This window comes from Oenanthe melanoleuca, chromosome 3, assembly GCF_029582105.1.
Source record: "Oenanthe melanoleuca isolate GR-GAL-2019-014 chromosome 3, OMel1.0, whole genome shotgun sequence".
Classification (NCBI taxonomy): domain Eukaryota; kingdom Metazoa; phylum Chordata; class Aves; order Passeriformes; family Muscicapidae; genus Oenanthe; species Oenanthe melanoleuca.
In genome coordinates, this window is record NC_079336.1 from 102255524 (window position 1) to 102271586 (window position 16063).

Here is a 16063-nt window from a genome sequence, read left to right on the forward strand (position 1 = left end):
ATTTAAAGTCTTGTAACTGGTGTTTGGCACATCCCTCACATCCTTCTTTTCAGGTTATATCTTGCTGTACCTGTAATGAGACTTCTGCGTTGGTGGAGATGTAAAAAAGGAAATTTTCTCTTTCACATCCCTAGAGGAAAGTTTGTTTTACAAGGAGGTGTATCTGCTTCTTAGACTGCCTGCTGCTTCTGGAATTAGCAGCACATCTGTTCACAAACACAGGCAGGGTGTTTTTCAGATAATTTCTTCCTTCTTGGATTAAATACTTTATCTAAGTATTACCACACTGTCACTTTGCAAGGTTTTTCTTTGGGAGATGGACTCAATAATTCTATGAGATGTTAATATGATCCTGTGATATCAGTGTACCTGAGATTCAGAATTCCTGCCTTCAGGTTCCTCCATGGTTTATAACATTCACCATTTAAAAACAATTATCACGTGCATAATTCATTTGCAATGAGCCCTTGAGTCTTTGTTCCTCTGTGTTTGTTCAGGCTTTGTAAAGTCTTTGCAATTAAGTCACAAAATACTTACCTGCACCATGGCTTCCACTATTTCACTATTTTATTGTCATGCTTCTTTTTTCATGCAAAGTTAATTTTGCCTTTTCTCTGCAGTGCAAGGAGGCCTTAAATAAAAGCAAACTCTTCTTTGTTTACTGGAATGCCTGTGGTGGTGGTGAACAGTTGGCCTTCTGCTCCTTTGGCCACATAACAGCACTTGTCTTTTTGAAATATTAATAATTTCTAACACTGTGACTGTGGGAGTTTTCTGAGGGCACACTCCCTTTGCTGCTGTGCTCCAAATTACACCCAGGATTTTGGACTGATCTATCTGCACCATTTTTAATTCAAATTGTGGATGGAGCAGACTCCATCTGAAAACTCTGGATTGAAAATGAATATGGAACATGTTTTCCTAAAATCTTCAGCCATGACTTTTGGCTCTCCTAAGTCCATCCTAGGTCTAAGTCAAATGAGGTCACTCTTGAGAGGAGATTCACACAACCTAACTCAAGTGTCTTGGTGCTTGAGGCCATGGAGATATTAGAGGGGCATTTCCAGAGTGTGTCTGAGTGATAAATCCTGCTTTGGAGCAGCCCACATTTTCACATCAGCAGTACAGGGAACTTGGGCTAAACTTGGCCCAAACTGAAGCACCTTTGGTGCCAGAGGTGAGCTGGAGTGTCTGCCCCTCAACACCTCAAATCTCCATCTGAAAAGTTAGTGTTCCTTCATAACATCCAAGCATTTATTTGTACTCATTTTAAAACTGAATCCTCATGTTTTTCAGGCTCTGAAGGCAGTACTTATGAACACCTTATTAAAAATACTACTCCCACAAACTGTACCACATCCTTCATATCATTTCACGGTTGCCAGGCTCTGGGCTCAGTAGTACACTTCCCCACATGCACAAAAAGAAGCCTGGCTCATTTTATTGGAGGCACACTGACTCTTAAGCACCCTGATGAATTGGGTCTATGTTAATCATATCAACTTCTGCCTCAAAAGGCTTTTGTTGTTTTCTGTAGAACACTCCAGGTTGCTCTCTATCAGCTGCTTGTAGCTGTTTTGATTTGAGACCACTCTTTAGCTATAGTTAAGTGTAAACCTGGCTTTCAGGTAGTAGTAGTCATCCTGTTCCAGAATTACTCACTTTTTTGTTTCATTAGATTCCTTTTTATTGGGCAACATGAGCTTCAGGTAAGAGGCCCTTCAGAGGAGCCTCTCCAGGACAGAATGGAGATTGGGGATGATAAAATCTCCACATTTTTCACCTTCACCACTGTGTGCAAGACAATCTGTTCTTCATTATGCAAACCCTAGATAAAATATTTAGCTGGGGTTTGCATAATTCTCTCACTTTCATTCTCTCACTTTCTAAGCAAAGTGGTGGCAATTTTGTTTAAAAGTATTAAGTTTGCTTTGGTAGAAGATGACCCAGATGTTATTGGTTGTAGTTGAAATGATTACCCGAAGATGGATTTATTGGGAGGGGCATTTTGTATACTATTTATGGAAAAGTAGGATAGCATGTCAAAATACCCAAAGATAATCATTAAAGGTCAATAAAACATATCTTTCTATTAGCTTCTTTTCAAAATCAATGAGCACAATATATTATAATAACAACTCTGGTGATTTAGGCTTCTTAATACTGTCTCTTGGGAACATTCCAAAACTTTAATCTCATTATTCTTGTGAGGCTTGGGAGATAAGCAAGAGAAGAATACTTGTCAGATTCCCTGCTGACTTAAGGAATATAAAACAAAGATATGTAGCCCATCTTCAGATTCAGGTTCTATTAAATACATGATTTCTCTGTAAATGCTCCATGTTTGTGAAACTGTCTCCACAAAACCAAAGGCTATCTTTAAGCCCTCAGAGAAATCCTGCTCACTAGGTTTTTCCATTGTTAAGTTCAGTACTTTTAATATATATATTTTTCTTGGGAACAAAAGTGTGAAACTGTATTATTATTAACTCGGTGTTAGAGAAGGTTTTAAAACAATGGTAGCACAGTGAAGAACCTATTTATTCAGCCAGTCTATTCAGGGCATTTTAGATAATAGTGACTTAACAGTAGGGGTTGGTTTACCTCTGTTTTTATACCACCCAGCAGTGTCCTCAGTGGCTTTGCTATCTCTGAAGCAACTTCATTTGTGCAACTTCATTTTTCACAATTTAGCTGTGTTCTTTAGAACCTGTTTTATGACTGTCTTTACATCACCTTCAGCAGCAGGAGGAGTTGCTCTGTCTAGAAGCCTCTAACAAAGCTGGTGTTACCTCCCCACAGGTCAAAGAGATCGTGGCTCAGCACACCAAGGAGTGGTCCGAGATGATCAACACGCACAGCGCCGAGGAGCAGGAAATCCGCGACTTGCACTTGAACCAACAGTGTGAACTACTGAAGAAACTGCTCATTAATGCTCACGAACAACAAACCCAGCAGCTGAAATTTTCCCATGACAGGTGAGCAGGGCAGTGCTGCCTGATAACGAGGGCTTGGTTTAGGTCTGCTCTGTGTAATGCTTTAGTTTTTTGCATTGACAGCTCCTGTACCTCTGCCAAAGGCGCTGGGCTGAATGCACGGTAGAAGTAAAAGAAGCAACCATACAAGGTTTAGGTTGTGTCCTGGTTTGAAAGACAGGTGTCTGCCAGGGAAGGTGGGAGCCTCTCTTGGAATGGAAAATGTGCCCCCCTTCCCTCTAAATTATTATAACTCTGAAATTACCTGCTTGTCAGGCAGAGATGTGGGAAAAGCAAAGCAGTTCTGTCCCAGTGTGTGTAACAAGGCTCCCAACAGCCCAGCAGCAGCAGCACAGGCAGAGCAGAGCCCCAGCCCCAGTCCCAGCGGCACAGGCAGAGCAGAGTCCCAGTTCCATTCCCATTCCCAGTCCCATCCCAGTCCCAGCCGCTCCCGCCGCGGGCGCTTTCCCTGCGCTGCAGTTCCGCCCGCGGCCGGCAGGGGGCGCTGCTGGCTCCTGGCGGGGCGGGCGGTGACTCCCCGCGCCAGCAGGGGGCGCTGTGGCGCGGCCGCGGCTCCCTCAGGCGGCCGTGGCGGGACGGGGAGCGGAGTGCGCTGCTGGGATGGCGGGGACAGCGGGCCCAGAGCGGCACAGGAAATGTAGCAGAAACTCTGCAGCAGCAGCAGGAGCTGGGAGGTGTCCGGGCAGGCGGGGGTGTGGGGTTACAGTGTAGCACAAATCCCCTGGGGCAGTGGCGGAGGAACTCGGGGCTGGGCAGGCTCAGCCCAGCTCCCGGTCATGGCTCCCTCAGGGAGGCTCCCTCAGGGAGACAAGGGACTCAGGGCCCCGGGTTTTCCCCTGAGGCACCCCAGCAGATGGTGAGGGTCCTTTCCAGGGAGGTCGGGTGTTAATGAGGTCCCAGTACAAGAGCTGCTCTTACGAGCAGAGCTCACTCGCGGTAGGAGAATAAAGCCGGAGACAGAACCCCGCAGTGGGGGCAAATTCATCCCACAGCAACCACAGCCTGTCTCCCCTTCGATCCTGAGAGCGAGAGGAGCCCAGCCCAGCCCAGCCCTGAGCACCACCCAGCCAAAATCTCAAGTATCTCCATCCCTCCAAAAGAAAGCCAGAAAGCCCCTCAGCTACTTGCACTCTTCCCCCAGCTTGGCCATTTATTTTGTTCCTCTTAAGTACCCAGTCGTTATTGTCTCTTAGCAACAAATGGGACAAAATTTCCTGAGAGAAAGGAAAAAAAAAAAAAAAAAAAAAGAAAAAAAGGAAAAATCCTAACCTCCAACAGGTAGATGTAGGAATGGGCTTCTTAGCTGATTTAGATCATTTAAACCTCCTTAAAGGCAACAGGAGTGATGGAGCATTGGTAGTTTGCTTTGGCTTTACCCAGGAACTTCGAAGTCTGGAAACTGAGAGGTATCAAACATGGAAATATCCTTTGGAGTTGCTGTCAGCTATGGACTCGTGTTTATAGCACTGGTGGCTGTAAGAAGGATCCATGGGAAGTGAGGTCAAAAGGGCTTGCAGGATAAGCTACATTAGGCTGATGTGCTATTTTCATACAATATCCTGCTATAATCACACAAAAGATGCTACATGACACTAATGCTTTTGTAATTAACCATCCTGCCTATCTGAAATCAAATAAAATTAAATGTACATTATAGTCACAGTGCTAAAAATGGTGGTAAGTAGAGGCATCTTTTTTTTATTCTATGTTCAGTTTTCCAAAGCAAGCTACAATGGACATAATATATGAGTGTGTTGATCCATACGTAATTGTCTTCAACACCTTCACATAAAAAGCATGAGGGAAAAAAAAGAAATCACATTTGAAGAAGGAATTGAAATTATTTTTTAAATTCCTGAGTGAAAAAGCAGCTTGTCTTTGCATCAGAGAGAGCACATGCTGAGAGCTGCAAGCTCTTCATCCAACAGGGAATTGTCCCAGCAAAAGGCTTGTAGAGCTCATCTTTATGTTCATCTCTGTGTTAACCCATCTATTCAAGCTGTCCTGCAAAGCATGCCCAGTCAAATCTGAAGTCCAAAAATTGTTAAATTATTATACAAATTCATCATTCAAAACCTATTAGCCAGAGGAAGGTGCAGTCTTTGGTTCTGTACCTCCAAGTTATACTTGGCTGCATTAGCCCAGGAAATCACATCACTTTCTCTTTTTTTGAGTCTTTTTTTTCTATCCTACTTAAAATTCTTCAGAATGCTTGGGAGATAATTTACTAATATATGGCCTGTAAAAGTAATTTTTTTTTGTTTTCTTTTCCATACATATTACCACATTCTCTTAACTTTGCTAGAAGCTGTCATTCGTTTCAGGCCACTAGTATACATAAACTTAGTTTTTTAAAAAGCTTTTTTTAGTCTTTGGGCATAGAATTTCTGTAACTCTATGTTGTTTAAACATCCCTCTATCATCTCTTGTATATGCTTTTTATATTGTTAGCAATGGATTTTGCTTTCTTGTTAGAAATCATTTGTGTTCAGTCCAGTATTGCTCTTTGTTTAAAGCTACTAAGCACCAGATCTGAAAATTTACATCCTGATAAATACCAAGAACTCTCTTTGCTCAGCAGTCCCAGGAGTAACAACCTTTAATATTTTCTGCTTTATTCATTGCAATTTCGTGTGATTCTGCTTATTTGGGGAATTATGAGCAGACAGGAGATTTTACTGTTAAAAACAAATTTAAAACTGTGTCTGGACCTATGAATATTTCAGAAGAATTTGGACTGTGAAATATTGAAATGTGTATAATAATGCCCCAAAGAGACATCACACTTCATAATATATAAACTTTCAAATGTAATATATTGTGTGTGGGAGGACATGTATTTATCTCTAGAGGCCAGGAGACAATATCCATAGGAAAAGCAGGATCTGTGTGAGGGCAGCGTGGGAGTGGAGCAGGCTCTCAGCAGGCTGTGCTCACCACTTCCCTCTCTCTGAGCTGGGTAATGAGTTGGATATCACAACAGAGAGCACAGGGCTGGCAGCAGAGATCAATAATCTAAAATGATGCAGTTGCCTGCTGTAGGAAAGGTGCTTTCCCTCCATGCACAGCACAAGAAGCAATTTCTGTCTGTGCTTTGGGCTCATTTAAAAACAAAGCAGAAGGCAGCAGATACCACTAAAAACCTGAAGCTTATAGAGCTCCAGGGGTGCTGAGCCCCCTGCCTCCCCAGACTGAGCTGGATTGATGGTCCTGTGCAGTTCAGAAATTGGGGACATGAGGCTGTTATTCACAGGTATTATGTACTCCAGATAAAACAACCTGAGAAAGAAAATTGTGTGGTGGGATTTTTTAATAGAAGAGATCTCTATTTATTCAAACGATACTGGTGTCAGAAAATGGCATGTTAATGCACTTTGATGTCATCTAAATTTATATATAAATTCCAATGATAGACTTATATGCTTAAAGTCAAGTATCCCTTCAAAAGACATGTTTGGATAAATTTCAGAGGTGCAGTCACTATGACTCAGTAGAGAATCTGCAGCTAAATCTTGCTGTGCCACATTTTTCAAAATCCTTTTTTCTTTTTTTTTCTTTTTTTTTTTTTTTTTTTTTCTTTACCATCCTGGCTTATCCACTTCTTCCAGTTCCAGGAATCACTACTGCTTGTGGGAGGGAGAGTGTTTTTGCTGGAGACAGCGTGATGTGTTGGCCCTTTCAGCCACCTCCATGGCCAATGCCTCATTTCTAAATCATCAGTGATGCACAGTTGTCCTCTAATCCTCTTAACTTCTTTCACTCTCAAGTTGTATCTGATGCAAACAGGCTAAGTCAGTTTGAACACCTACACTAACTTTTTCATATCCTTCAGCACAGTAATCAAAATAAATTATTTCAGCACTCCTCATAAGACAGTGTGCTGGAAAATCACTTCAATTTCAGTGTAGAAAATAAAAGCTTTTATTTGGAGAAAGGATTGTTGGAATGAAACGTGCTCTCGACACATCATTTTTTTAGAACCCAGACTAATTTTTGCTGTGATACAACTGCTTTATAAATCTGTGTCCAGGTAACGTCATGAACTCTTGGAGAGGAAAAAAAAAAAAAGGCACCAGAGTTCTTTAATAAAAATTTTTGAAAAGCTCTCTTATTTCACAAGAAAGGTTGAAAGGTTGACTGAGCCAGAAGGAGAAACCAAATACAAGCCTGTCCATGGCTGAAACCACTCTCTTCAGGCCCACAGACCCAAAGCAGGTTCCAGCTCATACTACAACTAGCAAATATTAACAGCAAACATTACTGTTGATATTGCTGTTACCTGCTGAGGGCAGGATATGTAAATTTTTTAGGCAGTTGTAAAAGACAAATTGCACTTTTTAAATGGCTGATAGTAGCTTGTAATAGGACAACTCATATAATGGGGAGAAAAGAAGGTATTTTATACCCTTTTACAATATTCAAAGTGTAAAAATGCTTTGCACTGGTCTTTCAGATTGTGTTCTCTGGAATAAATGGAGATATCTGGATGCCTGCTCAAACTGTGTAAATTCTACCCAAAGGAAGGGAATTTTATTGTTGTTTGCTCCTTCCTCTTCCTTAATACTTCAAGGAAAAATTACCCACAGTGTAGAGGAACCCAACCTCCCCAGCAGCTGCATCTTAGGCATTAATGACTGTTTGGTTTTGCCCAGGGAAAGCAAGGAGATGCGTGCCAACCAGGCTAAAATATCCATGGAGAACAGCAAAGCCATTAGCCAAGACAAATCTATCAAAAACAAAGCTGAAAGAGAGAGGTGAGTATCCCTTCCTGACAAGGGAAGAATGCTGTCCAAATCTGACAGGGGAAGTCATAGATTAATTCCATTAAAACCACGCTTTTATGTATGGGAACAAGGTTTAAAGGAAGATGCTGGATATATTTTTAGATGACCGTTTTAGAAAAAAAATGTGATTTTCTCATATTTATCCTTTTAATAACTCGATGCCCTGATCATCTTTGACTGACTAGAGTAGGTACAATCACACTATTAAATTTTAAGTATTGTACTTCAAGAGCATTATATTTTTTTGCTTTTTCAGTGAATTGAGGGCCTAACTGAGATGGGAGTAAAAGCAGAATCTACACAATGACGTCTTATAAGCCTTTGGGGTTTCCTCTTCACTTTGGCCTTGCTTCTGACTCGTTCTTTCCTTTTTCACATCCCCTCCTTGGCACTGGGCTGTTTTGGTCCCAAAGCCTGAACCTGTTCCTGCTGAACCAAGTCCCTTGAGTGCTGCACACTCCCAGCTCATCAGGAGGATGAGTTGTCAGAGCCCTTGGTAACCATTTGCTTTGCAGTGCCGGACCTCACTAATGACTCCAAGATAAATCTGTTCCAAGATCTGAAAGCAGTTCTGGTTTTGTGGGTTGATTCAAGTGTTTGAACTATTTTTGTTCTCTGTCATGGCAGAAATCTTAGGAAGAGACACTTAAGTTATTTTGTGTAACTATTAATTGTACGTTTATATTTTTGCATAAAGAACAGCTTTAAGAAGCTTGCAGTATTATTGATACATGTAACTTTGCTTATGATCATCAGATGATTTTTTTCCATTACCACTCTTAAGACACAGCATTTTTTTATGTACAAAACCTAACAGTAGAGTGCAGCAAGGGATGCACAAATTAAATAATTCTTTTTGAAGTTTTTGCCACCACTCTTGAGTAAGGAAAAAGCAAACTTCATTCACAACAGTCAGCTATTCAATCATAGTGCCAATATACTTGGAAATCTCTGAGTGTTAAGTTTTGTAGCCAGAGGAGTCTACAATTTGCTATTAGTCCCACCTGGTACAGATAATCAGAAAACAAAATACAAAAGAGTTTGTGATTCTCTCAATTGTAGCTTCTGGGTTTCTTTTTTTCGAATGAGTCTTCATGGAGAACATTTGTATTTTTTCAGGCGAGTCAGAGAACTGAACAGCAGCAACACGAAAAAGTTCCTGGAAGAGAGAAAAAGGGTAACTATAACCTTGACAAGTCACTGGGCACTGTTTCTGGTTATTCTTTTTCATTCCTCTGTGTTGAGAATCCAGCTCTAGTAGATTTTCGTCTTTACTTTGTTGCACATACTTGTAGAATAAAAGATCTGACATCTATACAAGACAAAGTTATTTTGAATTGATAGAATTACTGTTCATTCCTGTGTGTTTGCCAAGTCTGTGTATTATGTGCAATATATATAATATGTATCTATTAATTATATCTATTAATTAATAATATAATAATATAAAGCTTTTATTAATATTGAATGATATACTAGGCCCCCTGTGATGTTTTATGCCTACAAATTGGGGCAAGACAGCATATATGTGTGTATCTTTCTGGAGGGTTTCTATTTTACTGGTAAATAATGTGTTATATTCTCCCTCCCCCATTATTTTCTTTCAATCACAGCTGGCAATGAAGCAGTCAAAGGAAATGGATCAGTTGAAAAAAGTTCAACTTGAGCACTTAGAAATCTTGGAGAAGCAGAATGAGCAGGTATCTTGTTTTAAAGGCTTAAGAGAATAGCAAGCTAGAGAAAACAGTAACCAGAGTCAGGCTGAGTAGAATCCTTCTGAATGCAATCCTTTACCAAAATGGGGACTTGTTTGTGGTCACTACCTACTTTGGGAGTCAAAATGAAGAGGTGAGGTGACTCACATGATGATACAGCAACAGATTTGTCTCAGCTGAGCCTGTGGGAGCTGAACTGCTCAGCCAGAGTGCCCTTTCAGCTGTTCAGCCACACTGATACTCGTTAGCCAGATATGAGAGTCATTAAGGACCCAGCATATCCATTTTAATTACTCCCCAAAAGCAACTCAAGCAAATCGATTTCCTTCATTTTGGAACTAACATTCCTAGTACTGATTGAGGAATTAGAGGTGAAGTGTGCTCAGAGCATCTCTGAACTCCGAGAGACAGTGAGTTTGGACTGAATTCTAGAGATGTATAGTAGCATGGGGAGTTTTATCTGTACTAGTACACCCTTTCCTAATTAAAATACCTTATTATTTTCTGCTAGTTTATAAGCCTTTTTTTTTTTTTTTTTTTTTTAATTGAAAAACTACTTGGCAAGGAAAGGAAAATTCTAATCTTATTTCTGGTGGAAGCAACACTATGTTCTGAGCAGTTCCCTTGCTGAAAGGTTGAGCCAGAAGAGCTGGACTTGCAGTACTGCACTTAAAAATGTAAACTGCAAGGGGAATATGCCCAGCAGTTCAGTGAGGTGAGAGAGAAGGGGAGCCACTACTTGCCATTTAATACCCATTATTTTTAAGGATTATGTACTCCCTTGTTTGGTAAACGTTCAGAACTTGGACTCTCTGGAAGACACCATAATACAAATTAAAGCCATCTTGCAGAGAGATAGGAAAGGGAATAGTACAGGCAAATCAAGTATTTCCACAGTCAGAGAGAGACTCAAAGCTGCAGCCTGGGTAACTTCCAGGGAGTGACAGCACTCTCAGATCTCAGGTGGCTGCTACCACCGAGTCCCAGTCACTATGGCTCTGCTGATTGCTCCACCTCCTCCTAGGAAACAACCACTCTGATCCCTCACAGGATTTTTGTAGATGCCATTTCCAACATCCAGCATGAATGGATCTGTCAGTCAGTCTGCTCCTGAGCAGTATCTAAAGGCAGGGAGGCAGGACCTGGGGGAGGAAATTGGGCCATAGCAGATCTGTAATGTCACAAAAAAATGATGGGCTTGATCCAGAGCTATGGTATTATCAGTTCTTTCTTTCCATTGGCTTCGGAGAGCTTTGGATCCATTTTTTAAAATACATAAGGGGAGGAGAAAATTATTCTGATTGTGCTTTTGACCACAATGTGATAACCACGTCCTGTCTAAGGGAGTTGGGATAAAGGTGAGTCACTGAAGGGTCACCTCTCTGAGCAGTTAGATACATCCTCACCTGGGCTTACAGCTCTGCAGCTGAGGGATGGCAACAGCCTACCTGAGCTTGCTCATTTGCCATTTAAGTCAGACAAATCATCAGTTATTAAATGGAATAAGCTCCTCCATGTGCTGGTTATCACTTCTGTGTGGGCATGTGGTGGCCTCTGCCACAGGGGTTGTCCTTAACAGCTTCCTAACTCACTCTAATTTGATCCAACAGAGCATGTATTTCCATATGTGCTGTTGGGGCCATTTCCTTGTAGCACCAAAGGTGCACCAGTGCAAGCCCCAGCTGGCTCTGGTATCACTGTTGTATATAGTGATTTATGAAAGTTAGTTGGATCCAGGTGGTATTTGTTTAATGAGGATTTTGAAACACTTTTTTTTCCTGAGCAAACAAGGCAAGAAAATTTTCATACAAATATACAGTGGAGAAAAGTAGAATTATGGGTGGAAACAGCCTTCAGTGCAAACTGTTAAGAATTTAAATTTGTTTTGTTTTGTGTATGTTTTTCCTGCATAATTTTTCAATCTCACTTCAGTTTTCATTCATTTAATTTGCTTCTTGTTGTATTACTCGATTTTGACATTTTTATTTTTGTACAAACAGCTTTTGAAATCCTGTCATGCAGTGTCTCAAACACAAGGTAGGATGGATGTATAATAAGCAAACTATTATTTCCTTCTAAATTAAATCATTATCATTGGAGTCCTCGTTGTAAATGCAACCATTGGGAAGTGCCATTGACATAGTGAGCACAGTGTTAATCTTGTTTGCACACAGATATTTGAGCCTGACACAATATTAACAGTATTTTGTGCTTTAGCATCTGAAATTCGGATGAATATGAACAGTGATGCACAGAGGAAATATTTAAAGATTAACTTGTACATTAGCTGCTGTTACTGGAGAATCTGCTTAGACTTCTAAATTGTGTCTGTAAGAGTGTCTATTGATCTAAGAAAAGCATTTTAGTGTTAACATACATATGATTAACTGCTAATGCTGATAGTCAGACAAAGGGTATCCACATATCTTAGTATGGTAATAAAATAAGTAATTCCATGCTAAGAATAGCCAAATAGAGAATAGATGGCTGGAAATAGCTTCCTAGTGCTGTGGAAGAGCACTTTAAAATTCACTTCAAATTCCAACATGTTACTAGCTCTGGCAATTACACTTTATGATGTGACTGTGATGCTGTGGCTTCCTCAATAATCATTACTCCAAGAAATCTCTATTAACCCCTGTTTCTCCAAGGGAAGGAGCTGCACTGGGCTGGAACATCCCCTGGTACAGCACTGCCTGATCTGAATTACTCCCTCGAATTGATAACATCATGCACTACTGACAGCACCCACTGTAACATAATTTATTTATGGACACATAATAATGAAAAAACTCTCATCTTAGGGGAAAAAAAATATTTCTTTTACTGTATGTGTTTTCTAGCTTGTGTGGGATCTCAGTAGAGAGCACCCAGAAAGCAGGGTCCCTTGGCACCCCCTGACTCCATGGATCCCCCTGTAGGTTCCAGAGGCTTGTCCTGCTGTGCTGGTGTGTTCACATGGGAATGAACTCTCTGACCCAGCCTCAGAACAGCACAAATGAGATCCTGCTCCTCTGCTAGATGCTAATGTGGTCTTTGAAGCCAGGTTCTCTAAAAGAATTCTGTACACAATACACTGGGACACAGAATATTTATAGGACGCTCTGTGCCTGTAGTCAAGTCACAAGCCTGAAACGTGAAATGTGTGAGTCACTAGAAAAAAACCCAGGGTTCTGTTTTATTTGGATGTTTCGTTTGACACAAAGGCAAAATCCAGCCAGCATTTCAGAAGAGGTTGTCCATGTTGATTTATTTATTATGTTTCCATATTTTCATGTTAAAATTGTTTTTTCATTACTTTCAAGCTTTTAAGTCATTTAAATGGAGAATGTCAATTAATTTAAAATCATGTTTATGGTGGTTGCTTTGCTGTTATCATAATTATTTTTTCCCCAAGAAGATGATGAGGATGATTAAGCAAGTGCAGGGCTAGATTTTTCAAGCAGGCGGGTATGTCACATCTGCATAAATCCACATTTTCCTTGAAAGGGAAAAGAGGTGCACCCTCATTACTTTAGACCTACATCTGCCCATTTTCACATATGTAAATATGTGTTTGCACATCCAGAATAGGTGATTCCTTAAGTAGCAGCTTGTAAAGCAATGTTCCCTGTCTAAGTAACTTTTATAACTTCTAGGGGAACATAGTTTATATAAATCAAATCCCCTAAACATTATTCCCTGCATGATGGATATACAGCAATTACACCAAAGCAAATAGCAGCTTGGATTGTCTCTACCTAAAACTTGTCCTAATGCTCCTGAGTCTGATTGTATAGATGGGTTCGATTGCCTCTGGATCAATTTATTCAGGGTCCTTGGGGTATGGATTTAAATAATTTCCCAGATTGAGAACCCCCAGGGAAAATGGAGATGCTGACTCTCAGTTCATTTAAACTGCAGAGTTTGAAACCAAAACACGGTAAAGGAGGAGAGAGTGTGGCTGTATGTGTGCTGAGAGAGGAAGGGAATTTAAAAAGTGCCCTCTGACTGGGAATTCCCAGGCCAGCCACCACTTACACACACAGCTTTAACTCTGCCTGCAGAGCCTGAGGCAAGAAGAGTTTATAGTGAGGTCTGGCATGTATTCATATTGCTGGATTTTGCATCATGAATTTGGATACAGTTTCAGGTGGATTCAGGGTGTGTAATCCCATGGAGCACATAGCAGTATTCTAATCCCGATGTGAAAAACACCCCCTCTGTTATCATAAGGATCTCCAGGTCAAACAAAAAAAATACTAAATCTAAAATATACTATTTTTTAAAAATAATACTTAAAAAATCTTGCCTACGGCAAGGGAGATGTTACACTGATGGATTTCTGTCTTTCCTTTCTGCAAGAAACAAGTCCAGATCATAGATGAATTTCAGGCATTAACACATTGCAGTAGTCTCACAACGACAGTAAGAATACATTCCGAGACATTTCCTGTCTGGAGAAACACTAAACTGGCATCTGCTTAATTTTCTCCCCAAAGCTGGGGCTTCTGCATTTTACATGCTTCTTTAGAAAGTCAACCCATGACTCCCAGAATAGAATAAAAAATATTTCCTAACAATTTGTAAATATAAGGATTACATCTGATTTTGAAAACAGAGTGGCATGAGGTGGGGGGACAAGAGGTGTAAAAATAATGTTACCTATCTCTTCAGTGTGTTTTGCCTGTGTTTCACTCAGACACTCTCATGTGAAACATGCTTCATTGGGAGCAAAAGGTCTAATGCAGTTATTTTGGATTGCAGGCAAAGGAGATGCAGCAGATGGTGAAGCTGGAAGCAGAGATGGATCGCAGGCCAGCAACAGTGGTTTAAAGCCTCAACAAGCAAATTGAAGTTGGAGAGCATAGCATCCTTAAAATGAGAGCAAAATTCAAAATAACATTGCTGAGGTTGAAGAGTGGGCTTTTGGTTTGGTTTTGGCAGGGGTTTGTTTTGGGTTTTTTTGTTATTATCAAGTGTAGCTACGGACCACCAAGTCTTAAGGTTTGCATAGTTTCTTTTTTAACACTGGGCACTGAATTTCCTTTGTTGGATTTCCATAAGAATTTCCTTTGTTCAGAAAAACCCCCAACACAAAGATTAAGAGAATTTTTTAAACCCCGTCCTGTTTTCTTTCTGTATCTCACCAGGCACCTTGCCTGTGTCAGAATCACAGGATCAGAGCCTCGAAACACAGATACCTTTAACATCATCTCAGATAGCAGCAAAGCTGTAGTTCGAGTCAAGTAATTTCCCATTTGTGTTCTCATGTGTGATGTGTTGTGCAGAAACCCCATGCTGCCAGACCCTGCCATGCCACGCCTTGTCAGATGCTCAGCACCCGATGTCCCTGAGCCCACTGAACTGGACCTTATGCCAAGTAATAATTAGGATAGTAAGGAGTTGAGTTTGGGTGATTTAAAATTGTATTTCAAGTGGGTTTTTTTCAGGCAGCAGACAGCAGGCAGTTGAAAGGTAACTGTGTATATTCAAAAGTACAGCGTGTACAAAGTCATCAGCCAAATTCATCAGCTGCAGCAGTAACTTGACAGGGTATTTCTGCAGCCTAATGATGTCATTCACAAGTGCCATATCAACTCTATCAATTCTGAGAGGAGCCAGTATCCTGTAGAAGTTACTGCAGTGGATAACCTGAGGGAAATACAGTGTATTCGTGCCAAAACTGATCAGTGCTCTAAGGAATTACGTATTAGGCACTTTAAGAAAAGTTTACATCCTACATTGCTTGTATAGAAATTGCATTTTGATCCTGTTGCTGCAGAACCCAGATACTACAGTTCATTGTAACTTAAAAGATTGTTTAAATGGCTTTTGGCAAAAAAGTTTGTAACTGTGAAAATGTAAAAAGTATTTATACACTTGGGAAACACAACATTGTAGAAAATCACATACATGTTGCTACGTGATAAAATTAGTAAACAGAAATGCTAAGAGTATGTTTGCATGTGATACAAATGCTACTAAGGCTGTAATGCCTACTATATGACCACAGTCATGCTACTAGCTGGTAAATACTGAGTAAATGTATGGCACAGAATATTGTTTGATTAATTACAAAGACTTTTAGCATTACAAGGTCTCTATATATATGTGTGTATATTAATTATGTGGGCATTCTTGATACTTGTAGTAAAAGAGAAGTACATAACTAATTTAATTTTACACAGAAGTATTTATGCAGATTTTCAGAATTTCATATCAGGAATAACCTTTTTATGTCCATTAGATATAAAAACAATTTGCTAATGTGTTAATTTGCATGTTTCCAGAGCTTGCTGTAGTTATATTGCAAAACAATGCATGTAAGCATTCGGCTTGGAATTTGTCCATGCTGCCAATTCAAAGATGACTGCATGGAAAACTGGTAGTTTAGAACAAATCAGATTTCTGATTTCAATGTACTAAGCACCAATTACTTTGTTGTATATGCTTGTACAAACAAATTCTACATATTCCTATAAACAAAATAAATGAAGAGAGTTAATTATGTTATTGTCAGTCCTGAGATGAAACTTTCAACTTCTCTAATAAAAACCTTAAAAATTCAAATCCTTTAGTTTTGACT

The 16063-nt window shown here is 40.1% G+C and overlaps 1 protein-coding gene across 4 annotated transcripts in view; it reads left to right on the plus strand.

The window, feature by feature from the left end:
- PLCB4 (phospholipase C beta 4) overlaps positions 1 to 16047 on the plus strand; it is a 183360-nt gene extending 167313 nt beyond the window's left edge. For all 4 annotated transcript variants that reach the window (XM_056488965.1, XM_056488967.1, XM_056488966.1 and 1 more), the window contains 6 exons: positions 2803 to 2978; positions 7649 to 7750; positions 8900 to 8957; positions 9394 to 9480; positions 11496 to 11532; positions 14242 to 16047. In XM_056488965.1, the coding sequence (XP_056344940.1) occupies positions 2803 to 2978; positions 7649 to 7750; positions 8900 to 8957; positions 9394 to 9480; positions 11496 to 11532; positions 14242 to 14330 (549 nt within the window). In that variant the 3' untranslated portion in view covers positions 14331 to 16047. The remainder of the gene's footprint in view (positions 1 to 2802; positions 2979 to 7648; positions 7751 to 8899; positions 8958 to 9393; positions 9481 to 11495; positions 11533 to 14241) is intronic.
- Positions 16048 to 16063: the final 16 nt, after the last annotated feature.